General features: G+C 39.6%; 2 protein-coding genes across 3 annotated transcripts; one reads left to right on the top strand and one right to left on the bottom strand.

The window, feature by feature from the left end:
* Positions 1 to 151: 151 nt before the first annotated feature.
* On the bottom strand, positions 152 to 6519 carry klhl22 (kelch-like family member 22). Of its 2 annotated transcripts, none has more exons than XM_053325795.1 (7): positions 5777 to 6519; positions 4724 to 4889; positions 4318 to 4641; positions 3787 to 4190; positions 3251 to 3443; positions 2846 to 3079; positions 152 to 1784 (listed from the first exon to the last, which is right to left on the bottom strand). In XM_053325795.1, the coding sequence occupies exons 1-7, from the start codon at positions 6019 to 6021 to the stop codon at positions 1443 to 1445; spliced, it is 1908 nt and encodes a 635-aa protein (XP_053181770.1). In that variant the 5' UTR covers positions 6022 to 6519; the 3' UTR covers positions 152 to 1442. The 2 variants fall into 2 exon arrangements, with proteins under 2 accessions (XP_053181770.1, XP_053181771.1); XM_053325796.1 differs by having other exon boundaries at positions 4330 to 4641.
* Positions 6520 to 20084: 13565 nt separating this feature from the next.
* npy8br (neuropeptide Y receptor Y8b) lies at positions 20085 to 21203 on the top strand. Its single transcript, XM_053325378.1, has one exon. The coding sequence runs from the start codon at positions 20100 to 20102 to the stop codon at positions 21201 to 21203; it is 1104 nt and encodes a 367-aa protein (XP_053181353.1). The 5' UTR covers positions 20085 to 20099.
* Positions 21204 to 24712: the final 3509 nt, after the last annotated feature.

The following is a 24712-nucleotide window of genomic DNA, read 5'->3' as shown; positions in this document are numbered from 1 at the left end:
GACAAATTGGTGATAAAAACATGCTGGTGGGAATACATTTCTGATGGAAAAGAATACTGAATCCCTTCATTTATTTATTTTTGTTGGACTAAAAATATCCATTTAAAATACTGAAATCAGCCTAAATAAAAACAGCTATGTGTTAATACAGTGATAGATTTCTGTGATCGCAACTAACACACACACACAACAAAAGCATGTATTACCAATTTTATTAAATTTGAGAACTTACCTTATGAATAGGACACTAAATTTGCATATCTGGTCTAACAGTGTGTCCTAATACATCAATACCATACATACAACATAATATGGGAAAGAATTCAAATTCTACAACAGATTTTGTTCCTGAAAAGTTTCAACCACAGAGACATAAAGGATGCATAGTGAAGCAGGAGTCATTAAACTGGACAGCGTAACCGTGAACGGAGGAAACAAACAGAAGTACAGAGCAAAGCAGAACCAAAATATTCTAAAACTACTCTTCATTGTGCTCTTTGGATCTTATCATGGACTAACTTACACAGTTCGAAAAAGTTACAGTTAAATGAAAGGACACAACAACGACAAAAAAAAAATCATAATGGTTAGCTTATCATCACACAAACATGGAGACATGATGCTACTTGACTTACAGACATGGCAACACATTGTGATTTGAGGTCTACAACCTTTAGCACCAGTGCCTCATCATTCAGGTACGAACACAAATCAGTTCAACAAAGTTTTACCAAACAATTTGTGATATCAGAGGCACAAAACCAAAGGCTAATAAAAAGCACACCACACCACATAAGTTCAGGAAGTAGCCAGAGAAACGAGGCACAATGTTAAAATTGAATGATGACTCTGTAAAGCAGATGTGATGATGCCTCCCATGTACTTCCTGGCATTAATTAGTCACTGCCAGGTGGGAGAAAAGTCAACAGTAGTCTTTAATCTCAGAAATTGACAATTTAGCTGTTTAATCTATTGGGGCGAAAACTCTCCCTAACCCTAGCTGCCAGTAATGCAGTAGTAACCACGTCAAAAAAAAAAAAAACTATGGGCAGCTGAGAGTTGTCTATATTTCCCTGTTATTGCATAGCCAGTAGTCTTCACTGCTTAATTTCACTTAAAGATATAAAGGGTCTCTCTGCAGAAAATAATGAGGGATCACCAACAAACAGTAGCATTAACATTTAGGCAGGTAAAGATTTTGTGGATGTAACGTGATTATCTAAGAAAATATCTGAGAACTAACAAAAAGTGCGCAAAGGTCCTAAATGACACTTTGGTTCAGAGGCACTCAAAGTGGTTAACATGCATGAAGGACACAATGCTGCCCTAACCACTGCCACAAAAGTATCCTTAAAGTACTTCGGATTCAACATACTGAATAAGAAAAGTGCATGACAGTCACCAGTGCTCATACTATATAGATTCACTTAATTCTCTGCAGATTAGTCCTCACTCAAGTCCTCTGAGTTATCAATGTCCAAGTCTTCCCATGAAGCCTTGGAGCGCTGCTCCCAGCTCCTGGCCTGTGCCATCACAGCAGGAGGCATGAGCACAACGCAGGCTGCCAGACCGGAGACATGCTCTTTAAAGTCTGTCCCGTTCTCCCACTCATCTGTGTCGGTGTTGAACACGTGAACATATTTCATCCTGCTGCCTTTGTCGTGAGAGCGCCCGCCTAGTATGTAGATGCGACTGTCAAGTACAGCCACACCAGGTTCCCCATGTCCATCGGGGAGAGGGCTCAATAAAGACCAAGAGTTGGCTGCGGGGTCGAAGCATGCCACCTGAAAGAAAGAAAAGGAAAAAAAAGAGAAAATGAATTATTCTGTATTTCATAAAAAACTCTGTACAGACAGAAATAAGCTCTGTCAAAAGGTGACGCTCTAGCTTGAACAAAAGTCAATTAAACTAATTAAATGCAATGGCTTTTTACCCCACAAAAGCTTTCATCAGGATGTAAAAGGAGGTTGGACTCAACAGAGTGTAGTATATTTTCTAATTTAAATTCATGGCAGCTAAAGGCTGATTTATGCTTCTACGTAACCTCCACGCCGTAACTATGCCGGTGCCCCAACGCCATCGTGCACCTTTCACAGTTCTGCGTCTCTCTGTCGTGTCGTGTTTTGTCGCGGTACAATTCACCACCAGAGCGGTAGGGGGATGAGCTCCTTTCCTGAATGGTTATCAGTGTCTCTAGTTGATTCTTTGTTTAGCTTCGGGTTTTTCTGGTCACAGTAGCCAAAAGAGAGAGGATCTTGCTGCAGTTGCTGTTGTTGGATGTGGAAGAAAATATGCTTTTATTGGAGTATTACCAAGATAAAAATGGCGGGACGGGCGACCGAAATTAATTTCACGATACCAGAAATACGTTGCTACCAAGCAAACCAATCACAGCCCTCACGGTCTGCGTTGCCTCGACGTGTAGTTACATTTCTGTTGAGGTGCACGTCAGGGGATGGCGTAGGGGTCCACAGCGACACAGAGATTCTCTGCGTAGGGGACGTCAACCCAACGTAGAAGCATAAATCAGCCTTAAGAGTGTGGGGAGGTCAAGAGGAAGGAGAACTTAGACATAAAAGTTAACAAATGACCACTTATGAAAAGCAAATGGAAAAAATACACTCAAAAAGAAATCTGTCACGTTACAAGTAAAGACATCTTCAAGTGTAAAAACTTTTAGAGAAAGCAAGTACATTTTATTTGAATATAAAAAAACTGATGGCAGAAAAACAGGAGTACACAAAGCATCATTATATAGCTTATGAAAGATGTTCAGAGCATGTCCAGAATAAACAAAGCTTTCAGTGTGCAGCTTTAACAGCTCTCATGACTTGTGTCATTGTACCTTCAGGACATCACGCCGGTATCCATAGTCATCATTGCTTCCCCCAATGACATAAGCTCGTCCATTAACAGAAGCCATGCCGTGCCACGCCCGCCCCACTGGCCCTTCTGCACACCCTGTCCAGTGGTTGGCCGCTGGGTCGAAACAGTAGGTTTCTTTGAGGTACGCCAATCCTCTGCGCCCACATGTTATATAAATTTTCCCATCCACCACTGCTCCAGCATGGGCATAAACCTAGAGGGAAGGTTAGATAAGTATTGAAGGAAACTCAAGGAAAGAGGGAAATACTTGGTATGCATCAGGAAAGCACCATTAACAATACACTGGTGAGTATGTAGCACCATCATGTGGATGATGAGAGTATTACATGAAATCTTTTTACATCTTTCAAATTTACTCTCATACCTCTCTTTTGAGGGGTGACACGAATTCCCATTTGTTTGTTTTTGGGTCGTAGCGCTCCACACAGTCCAGCTCACTGCTGTAGTCTCGCCCTCCTATGGCATATATATGGCCACCCGCCACGCAAACACAATGGTCAGCATGCTGCTGCTGGAGAGGCTGGATAGTCTTCCAGCTGTTGTGACGAGGGTCGTATCTGGAAAGAACAGACAAGTTACTAAATAGCCCTTGTGGTGAGATTATATGCTCAATTTTAATTTTAGTTGGTCCAAGAAATTCAAACAAGGGAACAGAATAAACATGGAGAGAGGGAATTTGTGCTGAAAAGATTAGTCCATTAATAGAAATATCTAGTTGTCGGAACATGAGCAGAAAGCTATTTTGATAAATTACTTAATGTATTTAAAGACATTTCTTTTGACTAAATTTAAATGTATTAATAAAATATTGGTAGTTTCAGCCCTTAAATGAACACAATACGAACCAGTCAACAGATCTGCGTTAATTTGAAAAGAAGAAGTATTTTGATGGGTTCTCACCTCCAGCAGCGGGTTTCAGCAAGAAACCCACTGGTGTTCTTGTCTCCCCCAATAAGATAGACAAAGTTGTTAACCACGGCGATGCCCTGGTTGGACATTCGTGGTGAGTGAGCTGCAGTGAGAGTCCTCCACTCCCCCCAGCTTGGGTGGAACACCTGAAACAAGTACTCGTTGTCTGTATATGAGGTGAACATCCCCCCAAAGCCCAAGATACAGTGGAAGGTGGACCTCGGCTGGGTGAGAGGGCTCTGCAGGACGGGCTGCCAGATCTCCTGCTCATGGTAACGCAGGGCATCAGAGACGCAATCCTTCAGTGGACACTGGCTCAGTTTCCCGTACAACCTCTGCAATACTTGTTTCTCAATCAGGCAGAAACGTACAGCCTCAAGCATCTTGAGATTGTCCTGTGGTTGAGAAAGATTTTAAAAAAAGAATTCAATGTAAATAAATCTTTGGCAAATAATGAGTAAGCAGGAATTGTGTTTCTAATCTGGGCTGAGCTGGAGAGATGAATACAAAATGCAGACACACCTTCAGACTGACCTGCAAGTACACCTGGTCAGTTTCCACCTGCTCTGGACTGTAGTGGTAGTGAAGCGCTGCCTCGTACACCTCATTCTCACTGTTCACCTGAAGCTCGTTACTGCTCAGTGCTTTGAATATTTCATCTTGGGGGAGCTGTCGGTACACGTCGGCTCGAGACAAAGTCTGGATGTTCCTTAGGATGTAGGAGTGCAGCCTGGCTTTAAGCTGCTGCAGAGCGTAAAGATCAGCGAGATGGTGCACCTCTAAAATGTTGCTCTCGTCCAGCCAGGAGAAGAGGAAATCACAGCAGAAGCCGATGACATTCTCAATCTTGAAAAAACAAAAGGGCAAAGATTAGCTGAAGTAACCTTATATTGAAAAAACGTAATTCTGCAGAAGAAGAGTGTGCTACCTGAACCAGTGTGGCAGCTATCAGGACTTCATGCACACAGTCCAGGTCCAGCTCAATCTCTGACGTGTAGATGTAGTCGAGTATTTTTTTCATGGCCATGTAGGATACTCCATGAATTGCGATCTCATTTTGCTGTGTCTCCCGAAGGCCTCCAGCAAACATCCCCCTGGTGGAGAAGAGAAACTCTTTGTTAAATGGTTTATGTTGGGAAAAACTCATGGTCTAATTTGGTGCCAATCAGAAAAACCTTCTCATGCTTTCAATCACATTTTCTGAATACATGAGGCAAGTTGTTAAACCTGAGAGGCAGGTGCAGAGTAGACCACATCATATCGCATCATATCATATCTGTAAAGTAATGTTGTGTTGTGTCTTATCTTTCACACACCCCTCCGGCCCAATGCACACTAACACAACTTATTCTTTGAATTCACATTTAATTAATCCATCTGTATCCTTCCTCTACATTAAGTTTGCTTCTGGTTGAGTGTGGACATCAATTATTAGATCTGTGATCTACTTTACATTGTCCACAGTTGCTGGAGGTTCATTTACATCATGGCAGAAGCAGACAAGTAAAAACTAGAGTAAACACAAACAAGAAGGTCAACCAGAAATTATCATATGATATTGTTGAAGAGCTGCAGGCGATGGTGGGAAAGAGGATGAACCGGGATGAACCAAGCAATGGCTGCGTCTTGTGACAGGGGGCTGCAGACACCTCCACTGTCTACTCTGCAAATGTGTATGTAAATGGAGACAGGAATAAAATAAATCAGCTTGTGTCAGTGGGATATATTTAGTCTCATGGAGGCATCTTTTTATTTGGTTATGACCAGAGCTAGGCATGAGTGGTGTTACATACAATAGCCTATATCTTCACTGATTTTGTATCTTTAGTGGCATCTGCAGCTGTAGATGCCTGGAAAAGTGAAACCCCTATGACAGTAACTACGATTGTTGCCTTTTTTTATTTCTACCTGCGACATATCTGACATTCACAAAGAAGAAAGTGAAAGTGCACACAACAGGGAGAACTGCTGGGATTTTTACCTAAAGTAATCGCAGGAGGCTGCCAGAAGTATACGGTGGGCTTGAATAGGTCGACCCTCCACCAGCAGCACCACATCAAACAGGATGCCACTTTGTCTGAGAGCCAGCAGGCCCTCCAGCAGGCTGCGGGAATGGGCTGAACTTCTGTAGGTCTGTCGGCTCGGGCGGCCTGTGGAGCCGAAGCGTCCTCCCTCTTCTCCCTCTCCATCCTCAGCCATTGCACGACACTGATATTCAGGTTTCATCACTCTTATCTGCCTGGTACTGACATATTTCGAAGTACTTCTCACATAGTTGTTTAGAAATAGAAGCAACAACTACTGTCAACAAGCAGAGCAAATACACAAACAGGAAGGGGAGGAGGAGCAGCTGGTCAAAGAAGGGTGGTTGCGGTTTCTTGAAATGTCATTCGTGCAAGTTATAAACACGATATTAACGCTGTCTCATTTAAACGAAGGGCTATTAGAAAGACGCTAAGCTATACAGTTACACTCGTGACCTACTGTCGACCTGCTATCAGCGGCTTCTGCGCAGCTTAGCTGTCAGCTAATGTTAATGTAGTTTAATCGGTTCAAAACATCAGCTAGCAGCGGACTAACAGCTCATGTAACGCAAAACATCGACACTGGGCTAGATAATAACAAGTGACACAAAAACGACAATGCCAAAACCTGCCAGTCTTCGTCAAAACAAGCCGTTCAACTGTTTGGTCGTAAAACGCCAAACCTCCCCTTTTATGGAGAGACTAACGGGACCTTCTGATTTTTAACAGATCAACACAACGTCTGTTTACTTTGGTATCTGGCGGTGAGCTCAAACGCGATTGGTTGTTGTTGCCCTGTTCCCTCCTCGAGTCCCGCCCATATTTCAATAAAGGGCCAATCAGAAATGTCCGTCACACTTAGCAGGGACTAGAGTGCCTATAGAACTCTCTATAGGCACTCTAGCAGGGACATAACAGGTTCAGGTTGTCTTTAAAATAATAATTACTGTTTATTGTGTGTAGAATTTGCCATTGTATGTTTTCCTTTGTTTAGTTTCTGATTATTTCCATACAGTAAGGCTTTAGTGAAAAGAAATGTAAGAACATGTGACTCTCTTTTTCTAACACAAGAGGATGCTGTTCCCTTCTCAAATGTCTTTATAAGGACATTTCTACAAGGTTTCTCTCTGTGTGTGTATGTGTGTGTGTGTGCTGTCACTGTATTAGTGGACCTGTTCCAGAAATGGAAAGCAAGCCAATGTACAATTACCTTTTTCTACGGTCTGCTGTTTTGCTTGTTTGTTTGTTTGTTTGTTTGTTTTTACATAAGTTGACTATTTGAATTTAGTTTGACTTTATACTGCTATTCCACTATCTTTATGGGGTAATGTTGTTCTTTTTATTCCTCTACATCAGTGGTCACCAACCCTGCCCCTGAAGAGCTACTGCCCTGCATGTTTTAGGTATCACACCACTCTAACACACCTGATTCTAATTTGTAGTTTGTTATCAAGCAGCTGAAGCCTGATTCTAATAAACTTGTCAGGTATGAGTTTATTAGAATCAGCAGATGTGTCTGAGTGGGGTACAGGGGTGATTTTAGACCCCCCCTATACTTGATTTCAGCACCCCTAAAAACAAATAAATGATTATTGTATTTTTTTAACACTTCATATTCTGACTTTTAACACAAGTTTTATTTGGAGCTGAGACCCCCTAAAGGTCTGATCCTACAATCGCCCCTGGTGGGGTAGTAGCTCTCCAGAAGCAGGGTTGGTGACTGCTCTACATCATAGTTACAAGTTTCTCCAAGATAAATGAGACTATTAACCTTTAATTGGGTTCAGCATCACCTAAACCAGCTAAACCATTAAACAGCTGCTTATTTTATTACATGACTGACTGCCTACAAGAGAAAACACATTGTAATGATTACAACTTTAGATACTTAAATACTGTACATACATTAAGTCTTAAATGTAATAATACAGTTACATAATGGATCATCATTATCACATAATGTTTTTTAAATTATTATTATTCTCGCCAAACTGTTTGTTGTGTTTATTATTTTTGCACCTCCAGTATTTGGTCTCCATCTGATCAAATGCTTTCCAGATCTTCTACTGTTTGATAACTGCATGAGCTGCCAGATAGATTTCCTAAGGCAGCCAGTCATGATGGTCTTTTTTCATAAAAATTGAGGCTTCCATATTGCTTAGGTTTTACAATCTCATTCATCTTCTGCCGCACTTTTAATTTGCATATGTCATTTCCTGACACGAAGAGTAGAGATTTTTCCACTTGCAAAAACACAGTTGGAATGATCTATCATTTGATTTATTTTGCAGTGTAATATACATTGCTTGTAGAGTGCACAGGGAGAGTTGAAAGAGGTGATGGCTTCTATGGCTTTTTGTCTTGGGTGTAAGAATGCCCTTTTCAAATGGCAAGTCATAACTTTTTTTCCTCTGACACATTGGCTGTATCTGTCACCTGCACGAAGAAACAGTCTATCATTTCTGCCACTGCAGCTCCCTGAACAGCAAACATGTATACATACAGTAACTTTACCAGGGGCAGTTTCTTCTAGACCAGGTCTCTGTTGCAGATCCGTGTCAAAATAGACCTGCATGCAACAGTTGACTGAATAATTGATTTGTTCATAGACAGAAAATTAATCTGTCAGTTATTAAGATATTCCAATTGATTTTTAGAGTAAACATTCCAGTCCAGTTTTCAAATGTATTTGTCTTTGTCTTATACCATAGTGGGCTGAGTATCTTTAGGTTTTGGAGACTTGGTTATACAAAACAAGCATCATTGATGACATCACTACAGGCTTTAGGGAATAGTCATGTAAATCTTTCATCATTTTCTGAACCAAATGATTCATCAATTAATTAATCAATAAAGAAAACAATCATTAGTTACAGCCCTATAACCACAATATTATATTTCACTCTTATACATTATATACTGACAGGAATACTATGGTGCAGTGTTAGAATGGCAGCAGACCCAACCTGTGCAGTAATAAAACTCATTAGTCACTGACATAAAGTAATGAAAAAAAAGAAAAAAAAAGATATTACCTTTTAATGTGTCCTTTTGTTAGATTTCAAGTTTCTACTAATGGTACCCATATGGCGGCTTATCAGAAAGACACATTTTGATTATTTATTTTTGTTGTGAAATTCACCAATTATTCTACTAATATACTTTTTTTGCCAACATAAGGTATCAAATCTTCCAAGCCGTGAAAATCACACACATATCACTTCCCTTTTTAACTGCCTAACATGAATTCTAAATCATTTTCACACATTACCTGTTAAATAGGGTGACATAATCATAGGGATACAATAAATATTTAAGTTCATAGGATTGTGCTGGTGCTCTTGTTCTTGTGACGTCAGTCAAGGTGAAACTCTGTCTGATTTTGTATCTGGAGGTCACAGAGAGCCAGGATTTGCTATTACAGAGAGTAGAGCATTCCAGCACATTAGCAGCAGACTGTCTCCTCTCATCAGGAAAAGGCTGTGCAGCAGGCGCGCCACAAGACGTAGGAAGAAATGACAAACGAATGAAAACAAAATGGTCTGCATTTACTGAATTAGCTGTCAAGCTCCATGGTACAACAAACAGACTTTAAAAATTGAGATGTTGGCTACAACAGTTATCAAGACTCGAGTGACCTTGAGCATCCTGTTACACAAATCTGGCAATTGTTGACCCTCACTCAAATGATTACTGAAGGAAACCATCTTCAGTGCCATTACTGGTCATCCTTTGAACTAGAGAATTTGTGAGTAGCAAAGAAGGTTATGTGTGCTGTGAGCACAATAGGCTCTAAAATGGAATAGGCTGTTGAGGCAGGTTGTTAGAAAAAAGTGAGAGTACCAGTCATGCTCTACAGCATGGCTCCTGTATGCTGCATCTGATAAGGGAAGAAACGGGCAGACCAGAGGACAATACAACTGATTAGTTTGGGACAGTAGTGCTCCAGTGGTGCCATTTATTCTGCCTGCTTCACATCCAGCCTGTTTACCATGCCAGTTACTTGCCATCGTTCATGTGGCACAGGAGGACCTGCCTGACAACTTATTGCACAAATACACCCCCCCCCCCCTAAAAATAAAAAACTGTACAAGCAATGTTATATGCACACTTGACCTGTGAACACTATGCTTAATAAATACAATCTGAAATCTTAATGAAGGCTCCCAATTTGCAACATTTTCTTTAACTAATTTTAAATGTTACAGTAGCATGAATGTGTTACAGGGTGTAAAGATTGCAAATCAAAATTCCAAACTGGACAGTCCATTAAGCAATAGGAGCAATGTGAAATGTAATATGTCTACTGTATTATACACACTCAGTGCTCTGTGATTCATAACTTAAATGGATGGTTGTAAAGTGACTGAGGTGCGGCCCTGGCAGGTGCAATTTTGCTGTAGCTGCTCAGTGATTGTGAAGCGAGCAATCAATTTTCCTCTGCACCAAAATCCTATAACACAACAACTTCCAGCACTGCTGTTTGATGAAGCCTGCCAGCCGTCTGTACTGTTTACTGTAAGATGGCAGCCACTTGGTGATAGATAATTCTCTTCAAATGATAAACAGCGGGGGGTCATTTACACTGCCACAGGATTTGGACAGAATGTCTCTGTGTATTTAATTGAGTTTATAAATCATTTTCTAACAAATTGCAGTTGCACTCGATGAGATGATTCTAATATTTAATTGTAGGCAGTCAGGAATCAAGATAAATAAAATTACATGAGAAAATATTGACAATTATTGTTTCCCTACCAGCAAGTCAGCTGAAGCAGTGTCTCTTTCTTCCTTGGCTATGTCTTTCACTGAGGTCAGAGTCATCTTTGGAAAAGGCTAGGACATTTCTGCACCCCACTGGGGAATTAGAGAAAACAAACCAATGTTGCTGAAATATTTAAACCTCCTAACAGTATGTGCTGCGCTGCAAGATGCAAGGTTTATTTATTGGGCAAATAACAAAGCATGCATTAGGTAAATTCATCTAGTTTTCTTCTGGTCTGTTAACATGTTTGTCCCTTATTTAAAGAGTATAAATGGCTGAACACCAACTTTAAGGCTTCTTGTATAGGATGGAAGAGGTTGGACCATTTCCTCTTTTTCCCACATGGCAGGAAAACAGCATTTCTCAGTGGAAAGTATTATACAAGATAGCAAGTAGGGACTTGATAACACCAGATAGCTTGTCTGGACTGTGCTTTGACAGCTGCTCTCAAAGGGGAGGTTTGGTCTGAGTCATGTACAGTTTGCCTACACTGCTAATGGAATATCAGAGGCAATGGAAATAGCTTTATGTCTCTGCATGGCTTCACACTGACATGAAATGATTAATTTACATTATGCTCATCAAAGCATATTCCATATGCGTTTTCTGAGATTTCATAAGCGTTTCAGAATCATAGCCAAGTACAGTAACCCTGGAAACTGCCATTTTCTCCAATGCTCGCAATTATGCCGATTAAAATGGGACTGATAGTGGAACAAATTTTAACCAGAATATACTGTGGCCAGTCACCTGTGTGGGTGGTTGGTCATATCTGCCATGTGTCAATGGATCTGGATTCATATTGAACAGGGCTTATGGGGATCAAGAGCAACTTGTCATCCTCCTTCTATCACTTTATGCCGCCTCTGAATTCAGTTCCCACCTCTTGCTGTTGGGCTGTGGGCTATTTTGGGGTGTGACATCCACCGTCTTATTCGCTGTGACAACGTTGGTGTACATTCTGAATCATGTGCAGACGCCAAGGAACACCGAGGGAAAAGCTAGGCAGTAAAAGAAGTGTCTGTGCCACACACAGATGTGACTGGAGCTGAGTAGAATACTTATGTGGTTTTAGGAAGCAGGAAGGACATGCAGAACATTTATATGAATTAAAGGAGGAAGGTCAGCAGGTCTAATGCACACTGGATTGAATCTACCTTTCCTTCTGCTAATGCAATTGTGTTTTAATAAACCCCCATCTCAGGCCCCTCTCTGTCTATTTCTCTCTCTCCATAGCTCTTCCTTCTTTTCACTACTTCAAATCAGTTCATACCACTATAATAAAATGTTATTCTCAAGGTACTGCATACCAAAAGTGAAATCGATTTTTTTTTTTTTTTTTAGCTTTGTTTCATTTCATACTTAATGGTCCATAACCAGAAGAGTATTTCCAATTCGGGGCATGACTTGGAAACATATTTGAATTGAATGTGGAGTTGGGTCGATGCTGAGTTTAACTTTATAGTTTGATATTTAGAATCTTGGCACAAATACTGGAAAGGAGGAGAACAGTTAGGCTGGCTCACTATCTAACCCATTATATCTTGCTTGTTTAATATGCACAAATATGTTGTGGTTTTGCTGGATTATTTCTTGGCCAGTAATGTTCTGCCAGGCAAACGGAAGTTACTGCCCCAGGCCATGTAGTCTGGCTCATAACCCTACTTAAAACCACAATGTTGTGTCCTTACTCAACAAATGAGATGGAATTTGTTAATCAATGAGCTTAAGAGTTGCTGGTTGGCAGATTTTGTTACCATTTGGAGAGAACCAGTGTGGTGCTCTCAACCTGTTGCTGGTTTTATGTTAACTAAGCTAATTGGCTCCAGACTGTAGCTTCCTAATTAACAGATAGATCTAAGTGTAGTATCTATATTATTGCATTCTAACTCTTAGAGTCAGCAAGAAAACAAAAAAGAGGATTCCCTAAACAGTCAAACTACTTTATGACTACTGTAATCATTATATATGTATAGACTTCTATGTTTATACTATATATATAATCATGATTAGGAGGTATACAAACTATACACCTACAAAAATAGATAATTGTGCAGAAAGTCCTGCTTGCATCAGTTTGTCCCTCTCATGAGCCAATCTTAGAGAAGTTGGCCGAATGTGGGCAGTGCACTTCTCGGGCCTGCGTCCTGGGACAGAACCTCACAAACTTGGGTGTTAGTCCAGTGGGGGGCGAAGGTTGTGTTAGATAAATCTATGTCTGTCTGATGTTTGGTGCTGGGCAGGAAGCATGGCGTGTCTGAGCTTTTTCACTGAAAACAGCTGCGAAAACAGTTGGCGAAAACAAGGTCGATGAAGCAACGAAACTGAACCAACACAATAAACACAAATTGTGTTCAAAAATCAACATAAGAAGCCAAAATGTTCTACAGAGCGGAGGGGAACTTCAGATTTGAGTAGTAATCCTGTGTAGGCTGAGCTACCTCTTTCACACATTTACTCATAGTCATTTGCTTCACTGTTAATGTAAAAATATTGATTATAGCCACTTTAATTATAATGATTAACGTCTTACAAACAACTTAAAATAGATCAAAGTCCAAGTGAAAATATGAACTACTGAGAGTACAATGTTGCCTATGTTAAAAAACCATTAGATGTTACAGTATATAAGCAGTGTTCAGTACTCACCAGTGTGTTCTTCTCCCAAAAGTCACATTTAAACACAGGAGCATCAGGGTGAGCTATGTGTCAGATGTGATCTCTGCAACTGATGAGGGTTGTTTGTCATGTGCAAGTACCTGAGGCATTGTGGCATTTGTTCTTGGCTGGGGTTATTTAAAGCCTCAGGGGATTTATAGGACTATGTTTCAGTGATGGTGTCAAGGATCATTTCAACTTGGTTCATGTAAGAGGCTGTAATTCTGTAGCAGAGACTGTCCTTCACTCAATGAGCTGCTTCATGAACCCAGTGCTTATGGATTAGGGTTGCGATAAGGGAAGAGTTGGGGGAAAAAATGAGCCACCCAATCAATATGCTTTCCCTGTGTCAGTGCTGGATTTTAATTGGCTTGAAAAGTTGATGATGGATTACATTCCAGCCACATTCAGATTTTGTATTGTTAGCGGTCAGCTTTTTAGCCATCAAAATCCAGCAGTAATTTTGCTGCTTGTATGAGTTAATCTATAGGTGAACAAAGGACACAGCAACAAGACAACTTGTTTTGATTTTCCCGTTCTTGTATTGAATTATTTGGATTCCTCTCTTTCTCAAGAAAAACATCTTATATCACATCATAAATGTCATAATTACGACATCTCATACAAAACACATTACATAAAATTACACATAAATTCAGATGCACATCGGTGGTCAGCATCATTTTTCAAATCGTTTTCAAGATACAACCCTACAACAGAGCTGCCACATCTCTGAATGACAAACTGTGCAGCACTGATTCATCAGTGTATCAATGAATAAATGTAAAGATTATCAGTGATGCTTATCTCTACCTATCTATATAATCTGCACACAAATGTATATATGCATATGGTATCACTGCCTGACATGTGGTAATACAGTATTTTATGCTATAACAAATACATAACCAGCAGTATAAAATGTCAGCATAGAATAATATCTCATGGTCATCATTGTGAGTGACTATAAATCTTTTCATATTGATCTTTTCATACACTGTGAGCAGTATACAAGGGCATACAGTAATCCCTGAACAGACATACCTTGACCTCACTTTAAAGTAACATGGCATTTACATATAAATGTGTTACACCTATAGCATGAAATTTGCAGCACTGTCAATAAACAGTAGGCTATATTGCTATTATCCCTAAGGCTACATTTAAAATGATGACCAAGATGTTCCGACTCTGCAAACTGTAAGAACATCCCAACCTAAAGATGGCCCCTGAACATGTTCAGTTACCTTAAAAATCCTTAAATTCACATCTACTCCTTCTCTTCCCTGTTTCTTAATTCACTGAGAAGTTCTTTCTCCACATCACACTTGTGTACACCACATACTGGGCCATGAATACTGAGCACATCATGCTGGTAGGTGAAAACAGTCTTTAGTATCAGGATGCTAATTCAGGTAATACTAATTATAAGTACATGACTCGTTGTGGGCTTATAGTAATACAATTATTTTATAATATTATCATCATTAATAATAATAATACTAGTAATAATAATAACAATACTACGATATATATATATATATATATATATATATATAATATTTTATTTCTTAAAATCTTTTTATACCCCAGAGGCTTCCAATTGCCATATCTTAAAGGAATAGTTTCAACTTTTTGTGAGCTCTCATACTGTAGCCTATATGACCCTACTGCCAGCAGCTGGTTAGTTTACTTTAGTGTGAAGACTGGATACAAGTTCTGTCCAAAACTAACATTATTTATGTATTACAGCACCTCTAATGTTTACTATTTAACAAGTTATTTATTTTTAATAGATACAAACTGACTTTTTCATGACCAGATCAGTAACTTCCTGTGGCCCCTCGCCTGCCTCACAATGAAAACAGAGCCAGGCATACTTTGTGTTAAGCTAAGCGAACTGATCATGTTTCAAAAGAGGGGCATGAAAAAAACCTTTATCACAGCAGCATGAAATATTAACTCCAGCAATATATAAAATAATTATATCACAATATGTTTTTATGTTCTTGTAAGAGACTTCTTGCCATCATATTTCACAATGGGCAAAATATACTTTATCTTATACGAGGCATTTTTCAAAGTATACATCTTCCTTCTGCTCTTTCTTTAAAACATAACTGAACAAATATGAACAATTGTGAAGTTATATTTCTTTCTATGTTTTGGCTGGCTGGTGTTAAAATCTATCTAACATCAGGCCCACTGCACCCCAGATGATATTATAAGTGAGAGTTTTTGGCAAGAAAAATGATCACACAAAAATAGGCTCCCTATTAAAAATTTTGAGGAATGATTGTTCCCCAAATACTATTAAACATGGATATGGGGAGCTACAGCAAGGGAACAATTCATTGTTTTGGGCAAAGTACTTTATTGATTTACACTGGCAGTGACACATAAAACCATTAACAATTTTCCCACAAGAACCACTTGTACAACTGCCACCTTATGTAATGTGAGTCTCTCTCTGAATCCAAATATGGCCATATTGAATCAAGTAACAATATGTATTGTGTAAATGGACACAGGATGGGAGTTTAAACAGTTGATAGAGTGTACTGAACAAAAGACATGATCAAAGAGTAATCAAATATTTCATGTGACAGTGAGATAATGTTTTCGGAAAATGTTTCCGACATGTTATCTGTTCTTGTTCTACCGTACTACCTAAAATGGAACAAATCTCCTCTGTTTGTTTATGCACACAGCCTCCACCACAGAAGTGTTTTAGAAACATGTTCCCTTCTCCGTGAGAGGTATTTGTTCTTTCTGGATTGCACAAGTTTATCTGGCCAGCACCCGTGTGCTAAATGACGTGGAGCCCATCAACTTGTCAATTTCATGTCACCATAGACCTAGACCTACATTTAAGACTTACTCAGAAAAGTGTTTTCTTATCTCCCTCCATCAAAACATGTTGAAATAAAAATCAAAATGTGAGTGACAGTAGTGAAGATTGCACAAGGGGAGAAGTAGAACAAATCATTCCATGTCTCAATATATTGAATAGTTGTTCATTAAGATTGAAAAAAATCCAACACTTACCTCGCTTTTTCTGCATTTCTGCTTTTCTCTGAAAAACATGAGCATAGATTAATAATTTTGAGTGACTTGACACCCATGCCTCCGTGTCAAGTAAACACCCACTGAGCTGTTGTTGTTGATGGCAAGTCATTTCACCATTCTGCCTCTCAGACAAACAGCTATTACTGTTCTCTCAAACAGCCTCCACTTGAAACACGAGTGTGTGGGGATCATGTGAAGAAGCAGTTAACAATCTGTTGCACAAGCAAGAGAGGTGCAAAAATGGTTTTAAAATAGTTCTAGGTGTTAGCTTCACAGGGATCTGGACACAGATTTTTAATCGTGATGGTATTTCAGAAACAGTGTGTGCTGCAAATGAAGAGAACATACCAGCTGTGTTATTAGTTTTGCGTATTTGAACTGCACTATGGATAATCAATCTAAGACATTTGACACATAATGATAAGTTTAATAATCTTTAAAATAGACATAGAAGTTAGTTTATGGCCTTGCCAGATTTCATGCACATATCAATCGATGTACATCTGTAAGACTATCCATTAATATTTATCATTAAATGCTGGCAGCAGAAGTGATTTTCCTTTTTAAAAAACATCTTTATGCATCATACTGTTTTGGGTGACAGAAATATACAACTGTAGAAGATGATATCTTTATCTTCTATTTAGGTGATATTTGGATTCTACTTCAACAATCACACTCATCATAAGAGTGAATTATGATCATCTCAGGCAGGGTTTTTTGTGTTTAGTGTTTTTCTTTCTCTTTAGGCATGAAAAATATATTGAAAAATATTTGAACTTCAATTTTCCCCCTGTCAAATGACATTATAACATTTAACATAAATGAACTGATTCACCAAAAAAGTTACTCTATATGAAGTGTTAGTGTCCACTGTGGTGGCTGAAGTGCAACTATGCTATCAAAATCCATGAATATAAGAAAACAGCTTTTGAATAGCTGTCCACTGTATTGACCACTATGTATGAAAGGGTTAAAAAGTCACGCCATATGGACACAATAACTCAGTACTATGACATATTTAACAAGTATGATTTATAGACAATATACTATAATTTAATGACGAATTCGAGTTGTGGGAAATTTAAACATCACAGTACAATAATATCTGATATCTCTATCTCAATATTATATTACAATGATATTACAGCGATTTCTCATTTAGGATATGAAACTTGTATCATTCTGTAACCGCTCACTGACACATTGCTTCAGGTGGGTGAAGCAGTCCATGTGTACAAATTTCGAATAACTCAATTTCCCCATTAGCCCCTGTGCGGGCGCGTGCCTTCACGCGCGCGTGTACATGCTCGCGTGCATGCGAGCCACGGAGAATTTATTATGTAACATGTTCCCAATCACATCCCTGTCTGAGTCTGAGGCATAAGGTCGCTTTAAGAGATATCTCAGCTCCTATCAGTGATCCTGGCAGGACACGTCCTACCCCCTTCTCCACCAAAAACTCTGTTTGTGTCTCACCTGATGTAAAGCGTCGCCCCAAGTCCAAGAAGAAACAACATTTCGGTAAGAAACAATGGCTAATTTGGCAGCTTATTAAAACACTGCATTTCAAGCTAGTCTATAACTCTTTTTCTGAAATTAAGAAATTGTTTTGTTTTTTTTAATCTCAGGTCGGTTCATTTCTTTTCATGACATATTGCGGCAAATCTTTAATGAAAAAAAAATCACCCTGATAGTCTTTCATTGTGTTTTAAGGTGGGTTAATGAGTTTTAATAACCTTAGCGCTCTTTCTGTGCTGTCAGTCTAAAGCAGCTATTCTAATGGGATTTATAGTTTCCTTTTTACTTGCCACTGGCCAGACTGCTCTCCATATGAGATGCTAAAAGTGCAAGTGGCTCTGTTCAGCGGACGTTCAGGTGGATGTTTGTGATGGGTCTCCCCCGGACAGGAGAGCGGGGAACACACACGGAGGCATAAAGGAGGACAGAGGAGTCTCCACCTGTCCGGAGCTGAGAAAGTCCGCCTCATTACGAGAAGAAACAAGTGCAGACAGAGAGACACACAGACAGTGCATCCACGACAGCTGCAGCGATCGGGTAGGATACCATTTTAACACTGTCTCTAATCTTTTTCTCTTTTTTTCATGAGATTTGTAGGACTTGCTTCAGTTTGTTTAGATGATGATTTAGATTTGTTTTGGATCTGACTGAAGTGACTTGATATTCAGTATCTTTGAATTCTGTGTCGGATCTTTCTACAGTATCTTTACACTCCATCTCTTTCCTGTAGGTCATTAACTTTTATAATATGTAAATAATCTGTATAATTAGAATAGAGCAAGACTGTAATCTCATGTTTTGATAAATACCTTCATACATTTCGTTATTCCATTGCATTGAACCGAGCTTTACAGCAGCAGATCAGACAGCTCCACAACAGTAAGCGATGCATCACTTTAAGTGTTTAAATTCTGCCAAAAATAATCAGCATCAAGGGATGGGTATGATACTGAAACAACATATTCAGAAATTCAAATAGGTTTAGTCTGGTTGAAATCTTGGATCATCTGAATTATCTAGAAGAAGCCTGTGATGACTGTGAACCACAAAGGAATTCAAATGATATGAATACACTTTCTCCAAATATAAGTATCTACTTCTGTTATGAATACTCTGTCTTTGTTTGTAATTGCCACAGATGGAACAGCAGATTATAATAGGACATTAGTGCTCATAATAGAAATGGCCGTATGCAATTATTGTCCTACCTGTCAGCATTTATCATCATGAAGGAGTCTTCAATTAAAAATGATAAATCCTTTTAATCCTGTAGATTACATTCTTTTAGCATGGCTGTGTTGCTAAACTAATTTCTGGGGGAATTGAGCCGTGAGCAAAACATCTCAGTACATACATAAATATGCACATATGCATGCAAACATCCACATGCACTATTCTCTGCTCTGTCTCTCGGTGTAATGAAATTGTGTTGCTGCTCTGTTTTCCAGTACATTAATTTGTTGGAGAAGCTATTGTGAATGTTCAGTTACAATGAGAGGTATCTGTTCCTTTATGGACTGAAGGAGAATAAATTCCCACTGTTAAAACGGGAGAAAACATTGCGAGGGGATAATTGTCTCTGAAGGAGCAGTCATTATGAACATTATTGTGATGGAAATTTAAATCAGCATGCCATTAGAGTGATGTGACAAAGTCCGGATCTGTGCAGTTTCTTGATGATAAGCCATCAGCATATCATTTTATTATGGCCAGTACTGGGGGAGATAGGAAAATCCTTCTGATATCTGCATACCCACATTAATTATTCCCTTCATAAATCTTTGTTTTTGTAATATTGAATCCAGTGCCAGTGTATAGAAAGGTGAACCACTTAATACAACACAGCACAGAAAAGACACTTGTGGATTACATACAGAAAAGCTGCCAATTTAAAAAACCTGTCCTGAAGCAAGATAATCAATTTCTGCCAAATTTAAAAGGACTAATGATTAAATGAGTTTTTTCAACAAGTAAAGGTCAATATCTTTTTATGCTGCAGTTTTCACATTTTAATTTGAGTCTTTAAACAATTCTAAAAAAAATACACATTTTCAGAACTTGAAATGTGTCTGGTTACTCATTCCTTTTCTTCTATTTTTCTCCAGGCTACAAATGAAGACTTCTGTAAAGACTGCCAAAGATTAAACATAAGTGAAAGCTTGCAGAAAAAAATGCAAATTTTATTCATGAAGTAATTACAGCAGGTGTGACACAACAAATTAGTTCAATTAGACCGTTGCCTTTGAAGTGATCCCAGGAAAACCATAATGGAGCTGCAACACAGCACCAATCACAACCAAGTATTGTGGAAAGAGGGTCAATGGGATTTAACATACGACTGCTCGCTTTCAGTGAGCAGCACCACTTTTCTCATTGTAGCATACAGTACAGTCATGGCAGTGGGTCTCATTGGGAACTCTTGCCTGGTGTTTGTCATCACACGGCACAAGGAGATGCGCAACGTCACCAACGTGCTCATCGCCAACCTGTCCTTTTCTGACATCCTCATGTGTATTGTTTGCCTGCCAGTCACTATTATCTACACACTGATGGACCAATGGATCCTAGGAGAGGCCCTCTGTAAACTCACACCCTTCATCCAGTGTATATCAGTTACAGTTTCCATTTTTTCCCTCGTCCTCATCGCCATGGAGCGATACCAGCTCATTGTCCACCCTACTGGATGGAAGCCAATAGTGAGCCAGTCCTACTTGGCCGTGGCTGTCACCTGGATCCTGGCCTGCTTAATCTCAGTGCCTTTCCTCTCGCACAGTGTACTTACCTTGCCTTTCCAGAACATGAGCATCCCCTTCCCTGTCAATGACCACCCCGTCTGTATGGAGCGGTGGCCAACGCTTAAAGAGCGGCGAGCGTACACCACCTCTCTGCTCATCTTCCAGTACTTCCTTCCCCTCTTCCTCATCATGGTATGTTACCTGCACATCTACCTGCGCCTCAGGAGGAGGAAGGACATGGTGGAGCGTGGCAGGAACACCACGCAAAAGAAAAACAAAGGCTCTACGAGGATCAACATCATGTTAATTTCCATAGTGGTGGCATTCGCCATCTCCTGGCTCCCACTGAATGTCTTCAACACAGTATTTGACTGGAACCACGAGGCCATCCCGTCCTGTAGCCACGATATCATTTTCTCATTCTGTCACCTCACAGCCATGGTCTCCACCTGTGTCAATCCCATCATCTACGGTTTCCTTAATAGCAATTTCCAGAAACAGCTTAAGTCTACCCTGTTGCGCTGTCGCTGCTGGGGGGTGGCAGAGAGGTATGAGAGTGTTCCCCTCTCCACTGTTAGCACTGAGGTCACCAAGGGGTCGATCTTGAGCAATGGATCTATCAGCATCAATACTTAAAACCAAGACATTTGTTGAAGACAAAGAAACTCTTGGGGCCTCTCCAGCCCTCATTGTGTCATCCTTTGGAGCTTTTCTTGCATCATTGCGTGCAAAAATGAGGTTGACATTTAAAGTTATAAACCTCACAACAGCCGTCCAGAGGGAGCAGACTGAAGACACTAAACCAGCATGGCGCATTGCCCTCGATTTTCTTAGAGTTCACATGTAAGAGGAAGTAGATAAGAAAATAAAGGTGCAAAGGTTGGACAAGTTTAAGGATTGTTAGGTTGTTACATGAGCGCTTTTTCGCAAATGAAAGAAGGCACAACATTTTATCTAGTTCCTCTGAGTATACATATATCATGTTTTCTTTTCACCCATTTTTAAGTAAATACCAGCTGTTTACTTTTTAAACTTGGACCTGCTGTACTTGTCAGCATCGAACCACTGAATATGGACCAAGGGGAGGGGCCACTGCTAAATGTTTGTTTCAGTTTTGCTGTTCTATGGTAATAGTATTGAAAATGACATGGATTGTGAACTGTAATGTGTTAATGATTATCGACAGTGTGACTGTGTAGCTCATTGCACAACTGAAAGGAGAGAACATTAGTGCATTAAATGTGGTTTCAGGCATTCATTCGGACAATTTACTTAATTATCTTATTACCTAAAACCATCACAAACGATGTAATGGTATTTTACAGAGGACCTTGGCAAGAGCTATATACATCTCACGCTGTCCACCAAGGTCTGTGCTCCAGTATATTGTGTTTTTTTCTCATAGAGTGCACCATGCAATGACCATATATCAAGTGCCATAAAACAAAATAAAAGTGGCAGTAAAGGACTTTGTGGGGGTCTTCTGCTGTATATAACCTTACTAAATGCGTATATGGCCTGTAAAAGATGTGACACAGTTATAGTTTATTGTGTGTTCGGCAATAAAGAGCACTGTGTAGCATAGCAGATATCTCCTAGGAAACTTGTTGTTAGTCACTTCTATTTGTTGTACTAGATTGAATTAAAACATTTACTATTATCTTTAATGATACAGTTCCATGTTGTAATATATTGATTTTGATTTTTTTCTTTTTTTACAATCTTGTGTATTTGTTTTGTAGTTACTGAGGCCTTTCAGGCAGGAAGGTATTTCTTTTTGTTTTGGTCAAACTTCATGTCTGCTTTGCTTTCTGAGTGTATGTTAACACAGAATTGATTTTTTTGCTGTCACCTTGTAGGTCAGTTCAACTACCCCATTCCTGGCTTTTAACAGATGATTGATTGGTCCTGAGTCACCCATTAAAGACAAAATGATGTACTGAGACCAGACTGTACCATTTCCACTTTAGGAAACAGTGTGGCATGTGGGATCCTAGCTCCCCGGAGATTATAGCACTGATGTGTCTTAACATGAGCCAATTGACACTTGGCTTGACATGCCAGTGTTGTAAAATATATAGGGAGCTTTGGTGGGAGGGGCGGGGGTGGGGCAATTTCTAAGCATCCAGGTTTTCAAAATCTTTTTCTAAGGTCAAACGCAGTGCGCTGCCTCTGTGTGCATTATTCAGGGGGAAGTCTGAGATCACAACAGATTTTAGATGTGCTTGTGTTGAATAAATCAGTGTTGTGTTTGGTGCCTGAGATGTTAAACAGCATGGAGATTTAAAAAAAATCTGAATGAGAGATCAATGGGAATTGTGCTAAATATTCATGCTGTGGGAATGCATGTTATTCTTTTATCTAAAATAAGAAGTTTATCAACTAAAGATAAGAAAGGAGAAGGTAAGATTTTTTTGCTGTCAGATTCCTTTACTTTTAATGATGATGTCAGGAGGTCAAATGTAGGATGTTTTCACACGTTAGAGAAAGCCTAACCTGTTTTTGACTCTGACTGTCTCACACAACCTGCCAAAATTGTTTCCCAAGTGCAGTTTAGCCCAAGAGAGCACTCAGGAGTCCTTCTCAGGCATAATTGACAGTGTGCTTCTGCTGCCTTGGCCTAAGCTGACATTCTCAGTCAACCCCCTCTCTCCCCATTATATTTCCTTCCTCTCTCACCTGTCTCTCTTAAAAACACCACTGAATGGAGCAGCACTGTTCATTCTGAGTGAAATAAAGGACCCAAGATGCCCTGAGGTGCTGATGTACTCCAGCAACACTTGACTGTGAGAGCAACTTAAACGCTGCAATCTTACATTGTTACTAATCTGTTAAGGGGCCATGGGCACATTACTATTGCTATGAAATGAAGCTCAGCTGGAGACAAACACTTGATGAGTCCGCAGGGCTAGACTTTCCCTGTCAGTGGAGCATTTCCAGGAAGATTAGCATCTTGGCTTTCTGCATTTTAATTTTGAGACATTCTCCTATACGCAATCACTCCAGATCACAGGAACAACATGAACTACAGAGTTGGCCAGAAATCACCACAAGCTGTTCTCCTCAGTTAGACATTCTTCCTGCTGTACCACTGTAAGAGCATTTATCCTATTCTGCTTTTTTCCATTATTAGTAGTAATAATAATTCCTTTTCATGCTCTCTGTAGCTTTGTAGCAGACAGTCCCTTCTCTGATGTGGCAAACATTCTCCCTAGAGAATGCTTGTGAAGATCAGGAGGCAGCAAGATGTTAAAAGCTGGGTACAGTATTCTGTATGTGGTGTCTCAACCAACCACAGTAGAGCATCTATAATCTGAATCTGCAACCAGAGGAATGGTTAAAAGTTATGTAAGGTGTAACAACATGCATAGCAAATTTTGATGATTAAGTCATTTAGAAACATTTTGCGCCCATACAAATATGCTACTAAGATGTTCCATGTTGTATAGAATTATGTCAGACAAAGTCATTGTGCACCTCTGAGCCCTTGTGAGGAGGAACTAATCGTTTTGTTTTGGCTGATGAAAAGGTCACAGGGAGTCAGGCTACTGCCTCTGGAATCCTAATTGAGGTGTTATACATACTAACATCTGTAGGACACATTGAAAGAGGCAGGTAGCTCATCTAAGTGTCACATAGATCAGCATAGTCAAAATTTCTCTGTCCCTTTTTCTATTGAATTGTCCTTATGTTTCTGTTTTGTATTGGGTGTTTCCTGAGTCATCGAGTTATGTTAGGGAGGGTTTTTTCTGGGAGCAGCTCCTGGTCAATTTATCTTTTCAGATATTGTAACAGCATAAATGTTGCCAGCCTGTTTATGTGCCAGACTGGGGTCCAAAATTAATTCATGGCATAACCGTTTTGCGTGTCTCTGCTTTTGAAATAAATCTAGAAATCTAGAAATATCCATCATGTACTGGAAGATATTTTTGGGCCTCAATTCCTCTGTGTCTTCTGTAGTATTAATGATGCACACGCACATGCAAACACACACACACGCACACACAGTTTTGTCTTGCATAACACAAGCAGACCTTACAGCCAGGAATAGCAACCCTCTGATTGGAGTCGGCCAGTTTTTCCTCAGGATTGGTTGTATCTTTGCGTGCTTGTGCTTTCTTCACAAAAAGAAAGAAAATAGGGAT

The sequence above is a fragment of the Scomber japonicus genome, chromosome 9 (genome assembly GCF_027409825.1).
Source record: "Scomber japonicus isolate fScoJap1 chromosome 9, fScoJap1.pri, whole genome shotgun sequence".
Classification (NCBI taxonomy): domain Eukaryota; kingdom Metazoa; phylum Chordata; class Actinopteri; order Scombriformes; family Scombridae; genus Scomber; species Scomber japonicus.
The sequence above is the reverse complement of the archived record's forward strand: the minus strand, read 5'-3'. Positions and strand labels throughout refer to the sequence as shown.

Coding starts and splice junctions, on each gene's coding strand:
- klhl22 (XM_053325795.1), bottom strand. CDS start 6,021: ATGAAACCTGAATATCAGTGTCGTGCAATGGCTGAGGATGGAGAGGGA. Junction 3,080..3,250: donor TGTCACCCCTCAAAAGAGAG/GTATGAGAGTAA, acceptor CCTTCCCTCTAG/GTTTATGCCCATGCTGGAGC. Junction 1,785..2,845: donor ACCGGCGTGATGTCCTGAAG/GTACAATGACAC, acceptor TCTTTCTTTCAG/GTGGCATGCTTCGACCCCGC.
- npy8br (XM_053325378.1), top strand. CDS start 20,100: ATGGAGCTGCAACACAGCACCAATCACAACCAAGTATTGTGGAAAGAG.